We start from the raw sequence: 22,827 nt of genomic DNA, 5'->3' as shown, positions 1-22,827 counted from the left end.
AAGATGGTTAATGGTTTATTCTTGGCTTTGAGCAATAGCAGTATTTGGCACAGGGATTGAGATTGAGCACTAATACTGCTGCGTTTGGCTGACAACATGAAGTCCTAGAATAGGCAAAAGTCTGTTGTAATTAGGAAACAAGATTGAAATAAGGGCACAGTTTGCCTGACTTTCTCCATTCTGCATGCTGTAATTTGCATTATCTTTTTGCAGCTCTGATGAAACATTTAGTCAGCCTGTGGTTTCCTCATGCTAGGGGGCAAAGCCAAAACACTTGCAACATTATAGATATAAATTTGGCTCACCTTCGAGCCTGCCACAAATCTTTCCTGCCCGCCTCCATCTCGGTTTTGATATCAAAATAAAGAAGAAATGCTTGAAATTTCCCGTGAGAAAACCACAGAGTTTTCTTGCCAGTGTTCACTATGTTCATTTCAGCCTAACTAGGTACTTACCTGCATCTGCATGCCATCAGAAAAGCTTTGGATTCCAGTAAATATTTTACTGCAGTTGTGCTGTGAGTCCCCTGCTGCGGATGATTCAGCAGAGCAGAGATCTGATGTGGGGAAGGACTCTGTCTGTATCAGACAGACAGGGCTGCTTCCTGACTGCACTCTGCAACAGTATGAGAATCCAAACATCTCCATCACCAATGCAGGTTGGTGCTTTATAAAATGTGCGTCATTAGTTTGGCTAATTGCACCCCAGCTTGACAGCATATTGAAATGAACTGTAACAGTAACTACATACATAAACACACTTATTATTATTTAAGAATTACTGTTTTTTTGTTATTGTTGGCTAATATGTCATCCTGATATTGGACCCTATTCTGTAGAGATATATCACATAAGAGCCAACTGAGACAAAGGAAACATGTAACAATACACAAAAAAATTGAAAAAAAATATCTTAACTCTATTGTTATGATAACGATAAATAGCACAATATGGCAAATGTATGTGAAATCAAATAGAAAACATTTTAATTTATTGAGGATGAAAATTCATTATTGGCCTTGCAAACAGCATTTGACCAAACAATATCAACAAAAGGGTCCAATATTAACAATTCTGGAGCTTTAGATCACGTCACAAAATCCACCTCAGCAGATAAAGTTTGCCAGGTGGTCATGGAAGTGTAGATTTTCAAATGCAGATTTTTGTGAGCAATGTAAGCACTTTTCATCCACACTGGCTTAAAAACATGAGATTAAAAGGTCATTCTTGACCTTGAGGACAATTCACCACACCATATCTAAAAAAAAGACATAATTTCATTTTTTATACTTCCAAAAAAGACCTTATTTTTCATGAAAAGAATAATATATCAGCCAGCATTAATTGGAACATAACTAGCTCTGCAGCACCATAATTAAGAGCTGCTCATTAGCATTTGCCCTTGAGCCTCAGTAAGGATAGAGGAAGGCCTGCTGTACAGAGGTCTTGGCTGCACAGCCAACAGTGCAAGTGAGAGTAACAGCAGACCATTAGGATACATGTTCAAATCTCAGGTTACTATCATGCTTTTACACAAAGCACAGTCACAGCAGGGATGGAAACAGATAGTTATTCAGCTGTGAAATCGCCACATAGACAGAGAACGGATGAGCCAGCGGGATCATTTTGACAGGGATCTGTTGAGCTTTATTAAACAAATCTCTCCGTGCCTGCCTGCCTGTCTGCCTGTATTCCTCTGCTTTCTACTTTATCTACCTTTTCCTGCCCTCCTTTCAGAGCTGTTTTGGGATCATCTGGTGAAGAGGACAAAGTGTTCCAGACATATGCATCTCTCTCTAACACACACATACACACCTAGAAACACACTGCAACACATATATATACACACACAGCAGTTCTTCTGTTGAAGGTGACCTCGGTAAATCAAAATCAAGACAAGAAATAATCAAATACTGTTGAAGCATGGCCACAGTTATTGTATTCATTTTATAACACTGCCTTCTTCTCCTCCTTATTTTCACTTGGTACTTTGTCCTCATTTAAAACTGACTTTCCTCTCTCTCTTCTGTCTCTGTTTCTTTTTCTCTACAGAGGGTCCACCCTGGTTGCTGATCTGAAGCTCTGGTCCTCATCTCTGTCCAAAGTGGACAGATACCCCCCCACCCCCTCTCAGTGAAGAGCACCATGACCCAGGAGGGGCAGGCTCTGCCCTCTCCCACCCCACCAGAGAACCCAGTGGAGCCCAATACAGCCGCTGCTACGACCACCACTGATCTGCCCACAGAGACACACAACTGGGCAGAGACGGACAAGCTGGGGGCGGGGGTGAAGGACGAGATAGAGGAGGGGAATCAAGAAGAAGAAGAGATCAGAGAGAGAGAGGAGACACAGGGGGAGACACAAGGGGATGGAGAGGGAAGGGAAGGAGTAAAAGATGAGGGAGGAGAGGGTGAGATGAAAGAAGAGAGGGTAGGTGATGAGGATCAGCAGACAGACGGAGGGGTGGAGGGAGAGGGGGAAGGAAAAAGGGGGGAGGGATGTATGAATGTGGAGGTAAACTCAACAGGGGAGGAGGCAACACATGAGGTGGAGGGGATGAAGGAAGAAGAGGGGGGAGAGGAAAATGAAGAGATGCAACTGTCTGCAAAGGAGGAAGCAACTCACCCTCAACAAGCTGGACGGTTAGTTCACTCAATCATTTTTACTGTTGTCAGGATATATGTTGCTTTTAGGGGGTGAAAATCTGGTGATTACAACTTTTGACCTTTACCACTCAAAGTATGATATAAAATTTAAGATGCAAAGACTCCTATACCCCTGAGATCCACCGACAGGTCAGCTTTAACCCTTTACTGTTCTATTCTCTACATGAGAATCATCAAAACTAGATCTGCATTGGCTGAGGATCCACATGCACAAAGTATCACATGACCTGTTCATCAACACTGTATTAGCTTTCATCTTGATAAGCAGACTGACACACACACACACACACACACACACACACACACACACACACACACACACACACACACACACACACACACAGCTTCCGCAAGGCTGGGCAGACCATGTTTATGTTTTCCGTAGTACCGGAGTGCCACTCTTCCATGTTGAATATGTCTAATGGCAAATAGTTTTCTCAGTGCGGTTTTCTGGTACATAATTAGCCTAATTAGCATTTTACAAAATGAAGAGGCAGAAAAATAAATGAGCTGAAAGGAACAAACACAGATAGAAACTGGTCTAATTTTCATGAGAACTAATTTGAAACCAAAAAAGTTAGTGGGGGGGTAGTGGGTGAAAAGTTTAAAATGTGGCAGAATATTTCCATTAATTATTCCTCATAAGTACCCAAATGACACATTGGTTTTTCTTGTTTTATCAAACGCGTAGCCATACATTAAGCAACCCAAACAGAAATATAGTTAATAGAAGTGCAATGACGCTGTTTTACATCACTCTTTGATGAAACTCATTTTATTGGTTATTTCTGTCCATCAACAGCAACCAGAGCACTACAATATATTCATATTCTCACAAATAAAAGGGATGAAATGGAGTAGGTCTGACAGCCGAGGGGAGATGAGCTTCCAGCTATTCACAAAGTAGCAAATTGGACAGTGCTTTTTCACCTTTCATCTTGCTTCAATTGTCAGTGTGGCCATTCAAGCTGAAATATTTTCCTATTGTGCATACTTCTCCTGAATGAAGAATGACTTCAGCAATGAATATGAATGATCTGCTGTGCGTGTGTGCCAATCTCAACAAAGAAAGTGGCTTATGTCTGAGTCATATGCTGAAGATAATTTCACACTTTCCTCTCCTTTTCTTTCTCTATGTTGAAACAGACTGGCAAATGGCATAGGTGGGAATGAAGATGATGATGAAGCGGGTGAGGAAGACGAGGGAGGAGATGAGGGGGGGACCCACGCACACTTAGACACTTTCAGCTCTCACTTTGAGACTACTGTAGAACAGGCCGACACAGAAGTGGAGGAAGAGGAGGAAGAAGTCCAGAAAGAGGGAGATGGGAGAGAAAACCAGGACAGTTTCAGCTCAGTGTTTGAGCAGATCGTTGAACAGGTTGATGTTCAGGAGGAGGAAGAGGAGGAAGAGGAGAGGGAGTTGGAGGAAGAGACAGAGAAAGGTAGGGTGGACAACAAAGACGGCTTCAGCTCCACGTTTGAGCGCATCGTAGAGTCTGCCCTGCTGAGGGGCGGGACCTGCTACAGCAGCCTGGACTCTCTGGATGTGCTGTCACTCACAGATGAGACAGACAGCTGCGTCAGCTTCGAGGCGCCACTGACCCCACTCATCCAACAGAGGGCACTGTTACAGGGTCCTGAACCCCTGGAGCTGGAGCTGGCAACTGTTCTGGAGCAAGAAGGCACTGAGACCGGACCAGACGTCCAAGGTGGGGATCTCATGGCTGGGGACAGCGCTGTTCGGGAAGCTGGAGCTGTAGCTGGAGTAGGAGGAAGCCCGTTGAGGACCACCATACCAGGGAGCAGGTCAGAGTTTGTGCTGAGCCAGCCTGGACGCTGGGCCATCCCAAATGGATACCATACAGACTCCCAGGGAGCCATAGAAGGTTGTGGAGCCATGATCAACTCTGTCAGGTAAGAAGGCCAGGTTTAGGTCATATAAGCTGCCCATGCTCAGATATTTTGTATTTCTAGTGTCATTAAACTCATTTTGAAGTAACAGGTTTTGATTGAAGATAATTTAGACAATTCTGGAGAAAACTGGTGCAGGTTATATGCTTCACTTAAGCCCATTGTCCTGTATTTCCAGGTCGGATCAGTCAGAGGGAGAGTGTGCATTGTTGTTCACATTAATTTGACAATACATTGAAATTAAGAAATTATTGTATGTTATTGTTATTTTTTTCTTGGAATTTTAAAAAGATATTCTGTAAATTAGCATGAGCAATAATTCCACTGGGATTAAACTGTCCAAGTAGAATAATTGTGTATGGTTAGTCTAAGGTATACAGTGGGAGTGAGTGCTATAGCAAAGGTGATATTTTAGATTCTGTGTGTTAAACACAGTTGATTGAATGTTTAGAGTATTGAGGACAGTTTCTAGTGTGTGTCCCATTACAGCATTGGAAGCTTTGTGTAGATATCATAAATCTAAGGTGTTCCAGAAGTATAATTACTGTAATATGCTGTGACCTTGGCTTAACCAGCAGGTGGCGTGAGCATGGTGAGCTCCAGCTGTGAGCCCTTAGAGAGGGGGCAGGGTGGTTGGTTGGTTTGAGACAAATGTGGTAGTCTGGCTGCTCGAAAGAAAGAAATTTGTCCATATGAGCAAAATCAGTCGACAGTCAAATCCTGTCGACTAAACCAACCATTAATACATGGTGCTGGTAAAAAAAAAAACAAAACAAAAAATAAGCAAGGCTCACGTTGCTCAGCATAAAATCCGTGGAAAAGGAGAGAAGGGAAACTGTTACTGTACATGGTTGGATAGCTTTGTGCACTTTGGCGTGAACATTACATTTGCACATTAGGCTTAAACACCAACAAGCAAACAAAAAAGCAGTGCTGAAAAAAAATTCTAAGTTGCAGTCGGAGAGTGTTTACATTTTTATGGAGTCAGTGGGGCTCTTTATGCAGGATTGTTGCATTTGAAATGAAACAGCTCCTTTTCATGTTGGTAGCGACTGAGAGCCTTGTAAATCCAGACAGCAAGTTCATGACGTAGACCTGCAGATTGTGGCTGGGGTGTTTGCTTTTTTCTACCACTTTGTTTAAAGCATACTTGCTCAGTAGAGAGAGATAACCTCAGTGCTGCCAAATTACAAAAGGTTTATGCATGACAAAAGACCTTCTTTGAATGGAAACAGAGTTTGTTGGACTCGTGTGCTGGTTTCATATGGGAGATTAACACTTGAAATTTATACTTCAGTGCAGAAATACGATACCTGCCCGTCCAATGAATCACTCTGATGAACTTAACAGCAGGATTATCCTTCATTTTGTCTCATTTATGACAATGCTGAGATTTTACACTATGATCTTTAACTCTTCTCTCTTCTAACTCTCTGTCCATCATTTGGCAGAGACTCCAAGGAGTTGTGGCCATACATCAACAGCTGATACTACTTTGTTACATTTAATTACTTTAATAGAACTAGAGAGGGTTGAGGAAAACAGTACAGAACCACTGAAGGGGGAGGTGGTAACAGGAACCATATGGGCAAAGCTGTGTAACCTGAACTGTGGCTATAGGTCTGGCTGGCCTGTATGCAATCCCTGTGGCCTGTTCTCCAGCTCTGCCTCGCTGCACAGTTTCAGTTACTAACCTCCTAGAATGCCAAATTGATGCACAGGCCTGCGACACGATCAGCTCAGCTAACTGCTGGGATTTGTTCACAGACTCTCCTGTGCTTCCACAGCTCAGTATGAGTTATAGGATGAACTGAGGATTTAAGATGTCGGCTCTCCTCTTTCCCTGCTCTCTCTCTCTCTCCCCCCGTCTTACAGATGTTGTCCTTTAAGCACGGTCTTACTTCCTGACCACCAGCGCCAAGCTGAATGAGCTATTGTTTATGTCATGACATCATCGTCTTCAGCTTTCCTCTGCCCAGCAGGGTCTTTGAGTGAATGTGTGTGTGTGTGTGTGTGTGTGTGTGTAAGTGAGCGATTATTGCTGTATGGTAGCCAGCTTGCGAGACATTTGAGCACTTAAATCTCGAGTGGATGCATCTGCTAGTCAGTCTTAAAGGGATAGTTTAACTTTTAAAGACACTCACAGTATCCAATTTATCATGAATTAGAAGTCCTTGATGTCCCAACCCTAGTTTTTTAGGATATTAAATGGAGAAGTGCCATGCATTAGCATTTCTAGTGCAAGTCAATGGAGGTAAAAGCCATTACTCTGAAACAAAAAATCACAGTTGAAGCACAGTCAAAGTTTATTTTGTCGTGCTATTCTCCAGAGGGAGCATGCATAATTTTAACAGAATTGCTTTTTAGCCCAATTGACTTGAAGTAGCTTGAACTGGTACAGCATAATGAAAACACCACAGTATCAGGGGAAGTTTTTCTTTTTGGATGGACCCTTAAGAGCACGGTTCATAGTGAATAAACAGATAGACTGTTGTAATTTTAAAATTCACATCTGAAAAGCTTTTTGTGATTCACAGCATCTGTAAAAGGGGTGTGTGTCAAAGCAAAACAGTTATTAACACAAGCTAAAAGGGCGTCTACATGCATTATCTCATCCATTCTAACATATATTTCTCTGGTTCATTCCTTCTTCTCTCTCCTTCACTCTGTCACTCCATCTCTTTGTAAACTCCATTTCACCTCCTGCCTCAATTTCTCCACTTTATTCTTCTTATCTCACTTTATCTCACTCCACCATCTTTCTCCTTTCGTCTTTGCATCACCTCCTCTTCCATTTCCCCTACAGTGCTCTCCTGCTGCTGCGTCTTATCTTTCATTCCTCTTCTCTCCCTTTCTCCATTCTTCTCGGTGGGTAGCCACAGAATTGGCACAGTTACATATTTTGGCACTTCGGGCGTCATGGACAACTAGTCTTTTTCACTGTAGGACAGAGCAGTTGCAAAGAAATGGATAAAAAATGGCAAGTTAATCAGCCAGTCAGTCAACTTGGCAGACATTTAGTTGTTTTATGGGTCAGTCAGTCCACATTTTCTGTCATTATAAAGAATGCTCAGATTTTTTTTCCTTTAAAATAGTGTCTCCAGTTTTGGGGCTCCTGCTAAGTAAGCATCTCTATGGTGTCTTTGATGATTTTGGTTTTGGTATAGCCTTTGACTACATTTTGAGTGGGCTGTTTATGTAGTTTGCTGGTAGATAGAACTAGTCAAATCAAGTGATGATTGTCATTTTCATGTCAGTTTCATTGCAGCCCATGCAAAAATTGTTGAGATATCATGAAAAACCACAAATACGACCTTCCTGATGGTGCTAAAGGTAAAAAAAACCCCCAAAAAACCAAAGTGGGGGGACTAAAGACCAACATTGGCAGCCCTAACAACATACTCTAGGGCTAACATAGCTTTACAACTGTAAGAGACCATTATTTTCCAGGATATAGAGATAAAAAAGAGTCTATGAACAAAGATAGTCTGCTTGCAAGACACACAGCTCTAAACATAGCCGCACAGGAAAAACTGTTATTATAGGCGACATAGAGTGTATGTAAATGATAGAATAGTGGAGAAGACAGTGTGTCTTTTCAGGAAAACATTGGCATGCAGCGTAAGCAGTTGGATCGCCATATGTGTCTCAAAATGCTGCAGAAAATCTGTTAGAGAGTCATAAATCAGTTGTACACATGTCTAACATGCCCTGCATGAAAGCAGTTAAAACAGTAATACTCCATGTCTTCTTCCAATTATTCTAACTTTTTATGTGATTTTATTTTTCTGATTTTTTAGCTTTGTCTCACCATCGACTCATTGATTTTCATCCACTCAGAATATTCAGATTGATTCAGATGGCTTTCAAACCTTACATCAATGTTTTTGACAACCTAATGCATACAGCCTCTGTCCAAAATCCAGGCTTCAGCTTCCATAACAGACAGAGTTTTGATGATGCCCCGGGCGGAGAGAAGACACCTAATCTTACCTCAGCCACTCTCCCTGTAGATCCTCTTCCTGCTACTGCTGATTATTCTGACATCAGTGGATGAAGGGAGTAAAGTAGGCAGCTGGCCACAGGGATATAGAAAGCACTGGCAAGTATTGCAGATGTTGAAGACAAGCTATCCAACACATGGCAATAAGAAGTGGTTTTCTTTCAAGCAGTCAGTGACAGTGCTGCCTGTCTCTTAGTCAATTAATCTCCTCGTGGCTCTCAGTCACTCAGGTTGTCTTTTAGATTAGACTGTCAGTCACATTTGGCCATTTTGGTTTGGTTATCAATCAGTCTGTTACTTTAGCAGTTGTGTCCCTCTGCGCCCTGTGGGAACTGTCATTGGGTTTGAATTCTTAACCTTAATCCACAGAGACTGCTGAAACTGCCATGAAAACACTCTCTGTGTGTCAGTTTAGCAGCTTACTACTGTGCATTGCCAGCTAGATCTACCCGGTGGAGCAACCTGGTGGTGTAGCACCAGTGCACATAATCAAAACACAGAGAAATGCTTAAGAGAAAGGAGACAGACTGACATGGATATGCGTCTTTAGACCATGCCATAGTCAGAGCACAAATTAAGTCTATACCATGAGTGTCTGTCAACCTATGCATGCTTTTTACTCATATAAATGTCTGCAGTATCTCTAGCTATACATTAGCATGCATGCATATGTCTCTGTGTGTATCCGTGTGGGAAACATGCTGTGAGCGTGTGTTTCTCCCCCTAGCTCATGAGCCTACCAGATCTAAGCCCAAGCAGAGCAGATAAAAGCCGGGCGCAGTTGTTTCCATATCAGAGAAGCAGCTCTGCCATGTGGGCTAATCTCTTTCATATACACTTTTGAGTGCTGAAACACACACACATGAAAGACACACGGGCCAGTAGCATGCATGCGTAAACAAAAATGCTCGTACATCCTAATGCTCGCTCAGTGACATAGATGTGGAGTTTTCATACGCACACACACAAACACACATGCACATCTTTCAGAATGTCTCTTTGGGAATAAAACCCTTACTGTAGTTCTATAGCATTGCTGAAACATCCTGCAGATTATCCTTCCCTGGCTCTCCATCAGGCAGTGATATGGACACACACGTCCACACACACAGACAACTATTTAAGTGCACACTTACACAAGCAGTAATACATACAAATTCTCTCTTTCACCCTCTCACCACAGACGCACACACTAACTGAATCATTTCAGCACTGACAGATTTATCCCTGTCTATTTATAGCCTGACTTGTTCTATGACACATCCCACAGTCTTACTGTACCAGAGACTGTTTTGGCTGAATGAGGTTCTTCTTACCACAGGCCTCTCTCCGCTGAGGCGTCTGTCAATACTTCCTGTATGTGTTGAGTGGAAGTCTAGCCAAACTCTTTTTGCCATTTTCTGTCCCCCTCTTTAAATATGTGGCTGATTTTAAGGCACGAGTTGTTCTCTAGTTGTTGTCAGATGAAACTGTTCAGTGTTTCACCAAACACAATCCCACACCTGAACACAATTAGTCTCACCCAGCCGAAAGAGGTCACCATTGTCCATTGTCTGCTGCTGAGTGGGTGTTTTTTCTTTCTTCTTCTTTTGGGGGGTTTTGTGTGTGTTTATGTGTATGTGTATGCAAGAAAGAGACAGAGGGAGATAGAAAACAAAGCCATACCACAATATTGGGCCAGGTCTGTAAAGCAAGTGATTGCATGATATTACTGTTATGTGGTTATAAGTAATAGTCGTTGTTGTTGGTATAACAATAATGAAATGACATGTATAATTTCATTTTTACTTTCATTATTATATTTGACATGAGTATGTATTTTGGGCTAGTCTATACTGATGTGATTTAAGTCTTGGTTTTCTAACACAAATTCATAAATAAATACAAAAAACAGACCAATTAGGGATGTAACAATAACCTATAACATATTTTAAGCTTGTTGATACATCAGTAGTGGTTGATACTGTCTGTAGATATTACAATTCCAAAGATATCCATCCATCCATTTTCTGCCACTTTTCTGGGGATGGGTCATGGTGGCAGGGGGCTAAACAAGGTTGTCACCCCCAGGTGGTATATTGATCAGATACACAGACCACCTAAACTGGCTACTTTCTACATGAAGGCGCAGCTCCCTCTGGAGTCTGAGCTTCTCTCTAAGGGTGAACCCGGCCACCCTAAGGAGGAAACTCATGTAGAGCACATGTATCCATGACCTCATTCTTTCAGTCACTACCCAAACTCATGACCATAGGTGAAGGTTGGAATGAAGATTGACCATTAAATTGAAAGTTTTGCCTTCCAACTCAGCTCCCCCTTCACCACAATGGTCGAGTACAAAGCCTGCATTACTGCTGACGCTGCACCAATCCGCCTGTCCATCTGACACTTCATTTTCCCCCTCTGAACAAGACCCCAAGATACTTGAACTCCATCACTTGGGGCAACAGCTTATTCCCAACCTGGAGGAAGCAGTTCACTGTTTTCCACCAGAGACCCATGGCCTCAGACTTGGAGCTGCTAACTTTGGTCCCAACCACCCCAGTGTGTGCTGAAGGTCATGGTCTGATGAAGCCAACAGAACCGCATCATCTCCAAAGAGAAAAGAAGCAATTCTGACAATCTTTGGACACTCTGCTCAGCCCACCTCTGCTTTGAGATCGTATCCATGAAGGTCACAAACACATTCGGTGACAAGGCACAACCCGTGGGGAGTCTAACACCCACTGGAAATGTGTTTGACTTCCTGCAAAGAATACAGACACAGCTCTCTCTCTTCGGTCATAAAAGGACCGGATGGCTCATAGCAGTGGTCCTGGTACCTTATACTCCCACAGTATACAAGACGCTGGGTGAGATGCTGCATTCATGTAGGAGTCTCATAGTCTGGGCCCTCCCCCTGGGACCAATTTGCCTTACGATACCAGGAGCTGTTCCCCCCAACAACTCGGGTCACAGGGACACACTCTAACCTCGGCATTAAGACGACTGGTTGAGAAGTACAAAATATGGACTCATTTTAAAAAGTTTCCTATGTTAGTGAGGAGCACTTGTCTCATGTATCCTTCTCTGGCTAACTGCTAGAAACACTGAATCAGTTTTTGTTTTTCTGTGGCTGCCATGAGAACACCACATCTGTTCAATAGCTTTGTAAATTGTACTGTCTGTGAAAAATCCATGGTGTGTCAGTGACAGAGGTTATTGATGAGTCATAAGCTGCTCGAAAAACCAGCAGTGTGATCGCTATTCAGCAGCATCTGCTTGGTCCAAAAACGTAACCTGGTCCCAGTGCAGATTGAATTTCTGTGTTTTTGTTGTTGTCAAGGAAATTTAGCCACGGTTGTTGCAAGTCTTGTAGGGTGCTGGCCCGTCCAAATACCAATCAGACTTCCTCCAGGATTTTGTCTCTGGTCCCGTCTTCCAATTCATCCCCCCAAATAATGTACTTTTGACCCTTCAGCTCCCTCTTAGTCCTCTTCTTCTATTGTTCTTCTTTCCACCAGTGTTGAAAGAGGAAGGCAGAATTTAGATGGTGAGGTTACCATGCAGGGATGTGTCAGTGTGTCTTTTACGTCCTCATTTTACATTAAAAATAGATTTTTTTTGACCAAATCGGTGGTAAGCTCTCCCAAATTAAAGCTCAGCCATTTTTCATATACTATATTAATGTTAGGTGGCTTTACCCTTTGCCTTTCATCAGTGGTTGCTGAGCTGCATTGAAGCAATGCACGGAATGAATGTACAGAAATAACCACATCAAATAACTACATGCTGGAAAGCAGCTTAGAGGACTTCGAGAGTCCAAATACAGGACGTCCTGCAGATATTGAACTGATCTGCTGGCTCGGAGCCCTTCACTTAACTGCAGAGGAAGTCGTGTTGGCTGGGACACACAGAGCCATTGTAAAGCCACCACCAGGAATGGTCTAATTCATCAGGAAAAGCCTGTCCTGTCGTTTGCTCCGCCCCCTACATCCTCTCCTCTGTGGAGCGCTGAGGCAGCCAAGAAAGTTCAAGGAAAGAACTGAAAACACACTCCCAGCCTGTTGACACTATGGTGAAATAACGCTACGCTCTACTTTATCATCTCCGGATAACCTATAATTATGACTGACCTGACTTCCGCCTTGAAGAAATCTGACTTGGATTGAAGTTTAAACAGAAATTCGGGGCCGATGGAGATTTTACCGACCACAGGGTGATGAGGCGGACGGACCGTCGCGCGCCTTTCCCCGCTGATTTCAAAGATCCGAGAGACGATGTGGAAAGAGGAATATGATGTTCACTTCGACTTTTTGCTGCAGCTGCTGTAAGTCTAATACCTCTACAGGCCAGGGATTGTTTTAAGCGTTTGCATCCAAATGGGTGGGAACATCATGCTGCGTGGCAAAATGGAAATAGTGACCGTACGAAAAATTACGATTGGACTTCTTATCCAGGGACTTCTCGACGCTACCAAAGTTAAGATAGAAGTGACTTCACAGTCAGTATTTCTATATCCTGCGGTGTAATCCCACAGGAACTCAAAGTGCTTGCTAATCCAAAGTGGATTTAGAGATTTTTTTTTGGCATTATTACTTGATTATTGACTGATTAATCACTCACTCAATCAATTCAATGATCAATCAATTTTTGCCATTATTTTTGTCCAGGACTATTCTATTAATAGATCGCTGTTTCAACTGTAACCTACTTGAGGTACATACCTAATTGCTGAATTCTCTTTTTTTTTTTTTGCCTTGTACTCACCAAATCAATATAGCTCTTTAACCATCATGGCCATTGATGACCCCAAATTGTCAATAACTATGTGAAAAAACGTACGCATGGACATAACTTAGTGTCAGTTTTCGTAACTGGAGGTGTTGTTTGTTTCAAGAGTCCAACATTGCAATTGTGTTTTTTGCAGAAATGGTATAGCAGCAGATAGCCTGACACACATGCACTAACACACACACACAGAGCCCTTCCGTGTGAGTGTTTTCTGTTGTATTTCTATCTCAAAAAAAGTCAAAGAAAATAATTGAATTTCATAATCCAGTTAATCCCCTAATAGTTTCCTACCCTGATGGAAGATACCCCCCCCCACACACACACACACACACAAACACACAAACACATAGACACACACACACCTTGCACGCAGACACACCTTGTAGGTGTGGATATGGGCACAGCCAAAGAGATTAGTAGCATGAGTCAGTGGCATGCCCCATCACGCTCTCCATCTCGGACACACTCACTCACACATACACAGACTAAGTGGCGGTTTCGCTGAGTAAATATGCCCTGGGGATGCAGAATTGTGCCTTTAGATAGACAAATAGGTTTACTGTGCGCCACTTGGCCCGTAGTAATGCCAAGTATGGGGCCACAAAGGGCCTGCGCTAGATATCTGACACTTCATATTTTGTCTCACTCACTGTTGCTTTGTGTGTCTATGTGTGCGCGCGGGTGCATGTGTGCATTGGTTCTATCATTGCCAGACAGCAGTGAATTGGGGTAGCCCGGCATCATTTTGTCCCATGGCTGATATGAGCTTTAAATGATTTATGAGGTCTCTCTGAGTCTAGTGAATTAATATGGTCAGACAAGCGAAAGCAATTTCACCACAAACACCAAACCAGATATTGTTTTGATGGTTTACCACGGACTCATTTTATTTTGTGTGAATCCCTGTGTGTGCGCGTGCATGCGTGTCCGTGTGTTAACGTCTTCAAGTGTGTAAGAGCATTTGTGCAATATTTATTCATGTCTATATTTATTCATTTATTAATTTCAAACCACTTGTCTGGGTTCCAAAGGGGATTCCAATGACTTTCCTTTCCATTTAGCAAGCTGGGGTTCTGCCCAGAGGTCTCCTCCCTGTTGGGCATGTCCAGAATCCTCCCAGAGGGAGCCGGACAGGAAATATTTTAATCAGATGCCCAAACCACCTCAACGGGCTCCCTCTCCACATGAGAGAGTGGTGGTTTTACTCCGTCCGGATATACAAACTCCCCACCCTGTCCCCAAGGATGAGCCCAGGCACCCTGCAGATGAAACTGCTTCCAGCAGACTGTGTCTGCAGTCTTATTGTCATTCTTGGCAGTGATGCTCCTCTGCGATAAAGTGGAGGAGTTTGCATGATCCACCTCGTCAAGGTAGAGGTTTTATTTGTCCTTGTAACCCTGGCATCTGTGTTGTTAAGGCTATAGCACCTTGTAGGGCCTCCCAAGCAAATTGGTCAAAGGTCAGGGGCCAGTTGAAGAAATAGTTCTCAGAACCAAATAAATCAGACAAGATGGGACAGTGTGGCCTTGCCTGGAACAGGGAAGTCAGGGCCCTCTGTAGATTTCAGCAAGCGAAGGCAGGGGGCAGACTCCTGGCTGTGGAAACTGGTTGTGTTTGTTTTTGTTTGTCTTTTGTAGCGGCCCATTTTTGTCTGATGTGCGTTTCTGCCACACAACGCAAGACTGTGATAGACAGCCTGCAGGTAGACTACAATCCTTTTACTTTTTCTTCTAGCACAGGACACTCGGCTTCCGCTGTATCCATGGTAACCAGCAAATCCCTTTCGACAGCAGTGCATAATGTATTCAATTTGTGAGGGTAATGCAATTGGGCTGATCAGATTATGCAAAAAACATCTGAATCATCTGGCGAGAACGCTGACGATGCCACGCAGATGCACACACAGACAGGAAATGAGGAAAATGCTATTTAGACTGATGGAGATGAACGTGTGTAATCTCTTTCTCAACAAATAAAACTGAGACAGTTTGCTGTTTTGTGCTGATTTGCTGATACATCCAGCAGTAGAGTGCAGTTAATGTGTGTTCCTTGATATTAAATGTGATGCTGTTTTGCTTGAATGTTCAGTGTTGCCTGTGGGGCGGTTGGGTGGGATGAATGAATTATGGACACTCTAAGTAAGACATGAAGAAGGCACAGTGAAGTAGCAAAAGTAACAAAATGTTTTGTTTTTTTTTGATGAGTAATTAAAACCAAACCATCAGCACTGTGTGTGTACCAAAGTATACGGTGCAAAGTAGTACAGTTGACACAGCTCAGCATGTTTATCAAACTACCTCAGTAGTCATAAATAAATAAGTAGGACACTAATTAATACACTGCCTCGATTCTGTTCTCTTGATGACGCTTAAACAGTTATAGGGAGTGTGAGGCCTTGGCCTGATTAGACAGTTCATCAAACTGTGTCCCTCAGCAAGACACTGTGCGCAGTGATGACCTCATTTGTCAATGTTAGGTCTTCAAGCAGGGCTGAACGATATGCAGAAAAAAACACTGAGAAAATTTTAACAAAAATTCTAATTGCGATGAAAATCACAATTTTAGTGAGAATGCTAATTTTTGCATTTAATTTCACTGAAAAAAAGAAAATATAAGAATGATGATGATGTAAGGGAACAAGCATGTTGCCTTATGTCCGGAGAATATGATTTGTATCACCACAATGCTTCATTTATAAAGATATGTTGTGACACATTTTACCTTCATCTAAAAATTGCAGCCCCTGAGATTTGGATATTGCTCTTGACCATATTAAATTTCATTCATATTGTGATGAATTATTCAGCCCTATCTACAAACATCATTTCATCATTTTCAAAACAATCAACTCAATAGCTTTGCATATCTGCAAGCAGATGCTTTAAATATTTTTCTACTGGCATTGAAATGCAGCGCAGCTAGTGGTCAAGTCGTCAAGTGATGCTGAAAAGAGCCTAAAAGAACAACTTTTTAATGCATGTCTGTTTGAAACGATACTATATTACAATATAAATGTACAGTATGAGATTTTAACCTCAAACAGTACGTAGTGTTCAAGAACATCTGTCATTCATGCAGACTTTGCATGTCATTACTTTGCAATGAAAGCTGCGTGTTTGCTCTCACGTTTTCAACAGCTCGTTTAATTTTTTCCTAACCTTAACTACTCCTGCAGGGGTGATTCAGTACATTCAGTCCTTTTGCAGAAACGCCCTGCCTCATAATCACATAGATACACCCATTCACAGCTGGGAACCAGTAGACAGCCTAGTGATGAGCATGAAATGGGAAAGTTACTTGTTCATTTGAAGGTTGGGTGTTTTGCTTAAAGGCGAGTTGATTGGAGTTGTTGAGACTGGAGAGAGCATGACAGGGACTGTATATGCACCTTTATAAATGAAAAGCTCACTTACTAACTTCCAGGCTACATCTACCTGAAATAGAGGAATGGAAATGTAAAATTAAGGGAATTTAGTTTTTATATTACACCACTTAAATTCAAATCATGTTAGAGCTTAAGAGTCTGAGATTAGTGGAGGTTTTTGGAAGAGATCATGGCAGGTGAAAGCTGCTTCAGAATCAGCCGTTGGAGTCGCTGCATTAAAGTAGGACATTAAGTGACAGAGAAACTGGGTCAGTGTCATAACAAGGCATTTAAACCTCATTTGACTTCTGTTTGTGTGTATGTGAACGTTTATGTAATTGCATTTTATGCTCAGCAGTTGGGTTTCCTCTCTCTGATTTTAAGGGGGGGGCATGTAACAAAGGACATGTGTTCCTTTCATTAACCTTTGCACCTGCTTGTGTGCATGTTTGTGTGTGCCTATGTTCTCTTCTCCTCCAGTGATGCCAACCTCACAGACGTGCTGTCTGACTCAGACGAGTGCGATCTGGGCAGTCTGGAGCGTTTGGAGCGCGGCAGCACCGACACTCTGGCCAATGGCTGCCGAGCCGACTGTGAGGCCGCCAAGAGGCTGGCCAAGCGCCTCTATCACCTTGAGGGCTTCAAACGATGTGACGTGGCCAGACACCTGGGCAAGAAGTGAGCACGCGCACACACGCACACAGTAACACATGTACACACAAGATGACTGATGGACTGGGAAATCAACAGAAACAGAGGAAAACGTGTTGACAGTTACGCATGTTCAGTATTTCAACATGCACACGTGTATAGATGAGAGAGACATAATGAACACATCGATGCACCTGATTGTCGTCTACACTCATCTTCAAAGACATCTGCACACGCTTACTTCGCTCCTATACTGGAAGAGCTTTCGTGAATACAGGGGGGAAACTTTTATATAACACATTCATGTGTTTTCAGTGCCACGTTGATGTGCCGATGCTCTCTTTTTTCTGTCTTTCTGCAGTAATGAGTTCAGCCAGTTGGTGGCATCAGAGTACCTGAGTTTCTTTGATTTCTCCGGCCTGTCGCTGGATCGAGCCCTGAGGTAATGCATAGTCAGCACTTGGGACTGATGAGTGTTTGATGTAGACGTCGATACACATGCATGCGTGGGTGTATTCTTCACTTTCCCTCTTCACAAGGCATTAGCTTCGTGCTAATCAAGCTGTCGTGTTGAGTACAGTTAGCCAGTGGAGCTGACAGCTGCGAAGTACACCACTGACATGTTGCTGTCTCAAACTGCTGCCTGCAGCTCAGCGTTGTGCACTTAAGAGGCTGCATGTGTGCAATTCAGACCAGGCCAGACGATCTTACTGTTGTTAGAAAGTAACCTATAACCTGTTTAAAGTCTGGTTTAATGAAGTTACTGTAGTGCTCTGCATTAATCTGACTGCATAGAGATTCTCTCAGTCTGTAGTTTCTCTGCATCTTAATTCTAAATTTGGGAGAGGGACAATTAATTATGGCTGAAACTAACAAAAATTTTGATTATTGATTAATATGATGATTTTTCTATTATTAATAAATTAATCATTTAGCCTATGCAGTGTTCCAGGTGGCGTCTTCACATGTCGTGTAACAAATAACTTGCAGATTGATTAAAAGCCTATTTGTTTCAATAATATATATTAATCTCTCACCTCAAAATGTACAGGATGAAAGTGAGACTGCACCTTGTATGAAACCAGATGATTTTGCCAAACAATTACAATTACAAAGAAATGACAAAATCCTTCCTTCCTACAGAGTACATGACCACTAAGCCAAGTTTTAAAAAGCAGCCTTAACTGTTGTAGTTTTTCTCAGTGAAATGTTTCACAAGGTTTCAAACAAAGCTATCGGCTCCATTCCTCTGCAAATTTTATTCACTGCCAGAAGTGATTTGATTCATTCATATTCCAGCGATGCCTTACAGGCAAACATCTGACCTCCTGTTGACCTCATGGCTTCATTTGTGTAACAGGAACTTCTTAAAGGCCTTTCCACTGATGGGAGAGACCCAGGAGAGAGAGAGGATCCTCGTACATTTCTCCAGACGCTTCTGCCACTGCAACCCACAGACACCCACCTTTGAAGGTGAGAGTCGTGAGGGTGATGATGATGATGATGGCTTTAATCCAATGAGAAACAATATTATTAAGAGAATAAACTGTCAGAACAGCCGTACAAAATGTAACAACATAAATATAAACTGATGATTACTAATGCAGTTTCCACATTGATCCCAGTTCAACAAACACCCCTGAGTGCAACATGTTTACATGGTGCTGCTTGATTAAACCTTCAAATGTGACTGTGATAAATGTAAATACTGAATCAATTCAGATCAGATAGAGCACAGGCAGAGATCATTGTAGCATGCAGGCTTTTGATGTTGTGTGGTTAATGTCTGCATGTCCTATGAAGGAATGCATGGCACTGCAGTCATGTGAATTTGTGTGCATGTGACATTTAGCTGACCTGGGCCTTGTGTATTGTCTTGTTGCAGATGGAGCCCACACATTAACCTGTGCCCTCATGCTGCTCAACACCGATCTACACGGACATGTATGTACTACAGTTCTCTATCTTACTGGTTCTGCAGGATTGCTATTCCTCCAAACAAAGTATATAGACAGTCCTTTGTCAGTGATGGCGTGTCACAGTGTCATCTTTTCTGTTTCTTGTTCTTTCCTTGTCTTTCTCTCTACTCTTTCCTCTCTCTTTCTCTCTCCTACGCGGCCTACTTTCTGACCTGTTTCTGTCTCTCCTCTGCTCGAATAGTCTCATCTGCTTGGTTTTAAACTGGAGCACTGGTCTGGCTAGCATAACACGATCAGTATCACAGGCCTTGTGCTGTGCTTTTCCTCGACCCTCCTGCTCACTTGACTTGGTCCCTGCTAATAGTACTCTTAATGAATATCCCTCCTCTAACTAATACCCTTTCTCTCTTTTCAATTTCCTCTTCCTCTCGTTCATATCTTTCCCCTGCTAACCAAATTTGGTCCCCTGGTCTCTCTCCGCTCCTGCAGGTGGTAAGTGTAATTATAGTACTAACACTGATCTCATTGACACCTGCCCCCCTCTTGTCAGCTAACAATAGTATTTAAGTCATGGTTTCAAAACTGATGTCATATTAGGATCATAATAAAGGATGCACACACAGTGATAGATTCATTTTTGAAATCATTGTTGATCAGTGACCCAAAAATATTTGGCTGATTAAATATTGTTTACCAAACAGAAATGGGCAGTAGCTCATTTTGGCTGATATTTATTCAGCTTAAAATAAAATGCAGCTCTGATGTTAGCTGTGACAAATGCAACTGATCTGTCCCTTTTATCCTGTGGACTGTTGCAGTCACAATATCTAAATTAGAATTCCAACTTCTAGAGCAGATGCAGTTTTGAAGAGGCTATACATTTTAGAATATAATGTATTAACTTAGTAAGAGTGCACTGTCCCACTACCTTTGGTATATGAAAATATAATTTCTTTGATTTTGGTGAACTGAGTAGGTCTTCCTTTTGGTCTGTGGCTGTAAAAGACACAGCTTTCGCTATTTACTGGATATACTGAATAAATAGAGCATCAGATATTTTGTGACACATGTTCTTTGTACTTTCCCGACAGAAGGGAACTTCTTGTCCGTTATGTGGCTTCCTCAGAGGAAAATGTGAATAAAAACCACAAACCAAATTTTTTTTTTTTTTTACCAGCAGTGGGTGCGTTGACATTTAGTTCCTACTGTAATACATATATGTTTAGGTTACAGGCATGATTCAGGCAGAGGGGGGCATTAACACACAAACACCTCCCTGTGTTTTCACTCTACTGATGCATCATGATTAGTGGTTAAAACACGCAAAAAGGTAGATAAGCTGATACCTCCTAAGCTATAATGACTCACCACCACTACCAGTAGAACCAGCAGAATCACACTGCCACCCAGTGGGCAGATAAAAGCAGCTTAATATTATCAGTTCTTTTAGAATTTGAAGATTTATCAACGTCTGTGGATACTGAGCTGAGCCAAAGATTGACCAGTGTGGCTCCACACATGAAAAAAATCACAGTGAAATTTCTTCTTAAACTTGAAATGATGTTTTGTTTATTTCTGTTTCTCTGTTTGTTCCTCAGAACATTGGGAAGAAGATGTCTTGCCAACAGTTTATCAGTAATCTAGATGGTCTCAACAATGGCAAAGATTTCCCTAAAGACTTATTAAAGGTACAGACCTCCTCTTTCTTAGCCTATGAATTCTCACCCCGTAGTAAAGTAAAATAAATCCAAAAAGAAAGATGAATTTCTCAGTTTTATTGCTTTGCCCACACAGGTCTTGTATAACTCAATCAAGAATGAGAAGCTTGAGTGGGCAGTGTGAGTATGCATTTAATGGTCACTAAAAGGAAAAGTATGTGCAGTATGCAAGAAGTGAATCCACTTGAATATGTGCTGCTCAGGTTTATCTGAATGGGTATTTGTGTGTGCAGTGAGGAGGAGGAGCTGAGGAAGAGTCTGTCAGAGCTGGTGGAGGAGCAATGTGAGGGCGGGAGTAAGCGTGTTGCCAGGGTAACAGATGGCAGTAACCCTTTCATCGCCATTCCCATTCTCTTAAATGCTGTCACCTACAAACATGGAGTGCTGACCCGCAAGAGCCACGCAGACATGGACGGCAAACGCAGTGAGTGATTGTACACATATGCTCGTACACTGACACACTTTTGGATGAAGTGACTGTAAATGTGTGAGTATGATAGAAATTTATTTTCCTGTCTCACTCTTCCAGCTCCGAGGGGTCGTCGTGGCTGGAAGAAGTTCTACGCAGTTCTGAAGGGGATGATCTTGTATCTGCAGAAGGTACCGCATCACGTCCTCTGCTCCATTACCATAGAAACACACATCCACCACTGCTGTCATTGCGGTGGTGGATGCTGCTCGCTGCTCTGCTCTGTGTGCGTGTGTGTTTGTGTGTGTGTGTGTGTGTGTGTGTGTGTGTGTGTGAGCGAGACAGAGCGAGCATCAAGAGAGGAAATGAGGCATGACTGCTATACTGTGTGTTTGTTTCCCCCTGCTGGTAGGAAGGCGGTACTAAACACATGTAAGGATGTAAAATTTTCAACCTGAAGGAATTGTATTAGCTCTGCGTGATATTTTCACCATTTTAACTCGAATATATAATATGAATTCTATTCTCTGCTGTGAGAGACAAAATAACTAAATGGACTGAAACATGAAAGGATTCACAGACTCCTAAACATAAGATCTACAATTTCTGTTTGTTGTTTTTTTTTGTTACTTACTCAGGATGAGTACAAGCCTGATGCCGACATTTCAGAGGTGGACCTGAAGAACGCAGTGCGCATCCACCATTCTTTAGCCACTCGTGCCACAGACTACAGCAAGAGAGCCAACGTGCTGAAGCTTAAAACCTCAGACTGGAGAGTTTTTCTGCTGCACGCCCCGTAAGTCACCCCAGTCGAATTTGAGATGTTTTGATTATACATCAGAAAGTCCAAACTCAAAAGCACAGGGAAGAAAACAAGTACAACACACACTATATGTTCTGAAATTTTTTTTCAAGTTTTCAATTTCTGGCATCACCTAAAGATCATGAAACATTTCAATGGATTGTCTCCTACTTGAATCTAAAAGGGCTCCTTAGGACACTGAAAAATAACTAACTCTTCATACGAGTATGATGTGATACCTGAATCCTCTGTCATTGTCAACATCTTGCGCCTTTTGTAGGTTTGTCATTTCGATAAAATCAAGCTTGCAAGTTCCAAAGTATGAATCAGACTTGAAGGTCAGACAGCCTCCTTTTTTGTGTTTGCAGAGTTTGGCATTCACAGGTGATATGTAGGCTGAAATATAAACTCAATCTGGACTGCTCTTCCCGATCATATCATCGCCTCTTTGCTGGGAAAAAAGAACAGTTACATTTAAAATATGTAGTTTTCATTGAGACACACAATGTGAAAATAATAGTTGGTGGGAGTTAGAGATGACAATGACATCATTTAAATAACATTTAATAACAAATCTGTGAATTGCAACAATTTTCTCTCTTGCCGTCG

The 22,827-nt window shown here is 42.2% G+C and overlaps 2 protein-coding genes across 3 annotated transcripts in view; one reads left to right on the top strand and one right to left on the bottom strand.

The window, feature by feature from the left end:
* ctsf (cathepsin F) overlaps positions 1 to 22,827 on the bottom strand; it is a 113,522-nt gene that overhangs the window by 1,467 nt on the left and 89,228 nt on the right. The gene's annotated exons all lie outside the window — the stretch shown is intronic.
* psd2 (pleckstrin and Sec7 domain containing 2) overlaps positions 1 to 22,827 on the top strand; it is a 33,278-nt gene that overhangs the window by 6,182 nt on the left and 4,269 nt on the right. The window contains exons 2-12 of one of the 2 annotated variants that reach the window (XM_070962388.1): positions 2,052 to 2,641; positions 3,812 to 4,582; positions 17,200 to 17,397; positions 17,732 to 17,812; positions 18,731 to 18,843; positions 19,256 to 19,314; positions 20,888 to 20,977; positions 21,084 to 21,127; positions 21,241 to 21,431; positions 21,537 to 21,607; positions 22,055 to 22,212. In XM_070962388.1, coding sequence (XP_070818489.1) covers positions 2,145 to 2,641; positions 3,812 to 4,582; positions 17,200 to 17,397; positions 17,732 to 17,812; positions 18,731 to 18,843; positions 19,256 to 19,314; positions 20,888 to 20,977; positions 21,084 to 21,127; positions 21,241 to 21,431; positions 21,537 to 21,607; positions 22,055 to 22,212 — 2,273 coding nt within the window. In that variant the 5' untranslated portion in view covers positions 2,052 to 2,144. Of the gene's footprint in view, positions 1 to 2,051; positions 2,642 to 3,811; positions 4,583 to 12,567; positions 12,892 to 17,199; positions 17,398 to 17,731; positions 17,813 to 18,730; positions 18,844 to 19,255; positions 19,315 to 20,887; positions 20,978 to 21,083; positions 21,128 to 21,240; positions 21,432 to 21,536; positions 21,608 to 22,054; positions 22,213 to 22,827 lie in introns of those variants that run through there. The other variant, XM_070962389.1, reaches the window with a different exon arrangement.

The sequence above is a fragment of the Chaetodon trifascialis genome, chromosome 5 (genome assembly GCF_039877785.1).
Source record: "Chaetodon trifascialis isolate fChaTrf1 chromosome 5, fChaTrf1.hap1, whole genome shotgun sequence".
NCBI lineage: Eukaryota > Metazoa > Chordata > Actinopteri > Chaetodontiformes > Chaetodontidae > Chaetodon > Chaetodon trifascialis.
The sequence above is the reverse complement of the archived record's forward strand: the minus strand, read 5'-3'. Positions and strand labels throughout refer to the sequence as shown.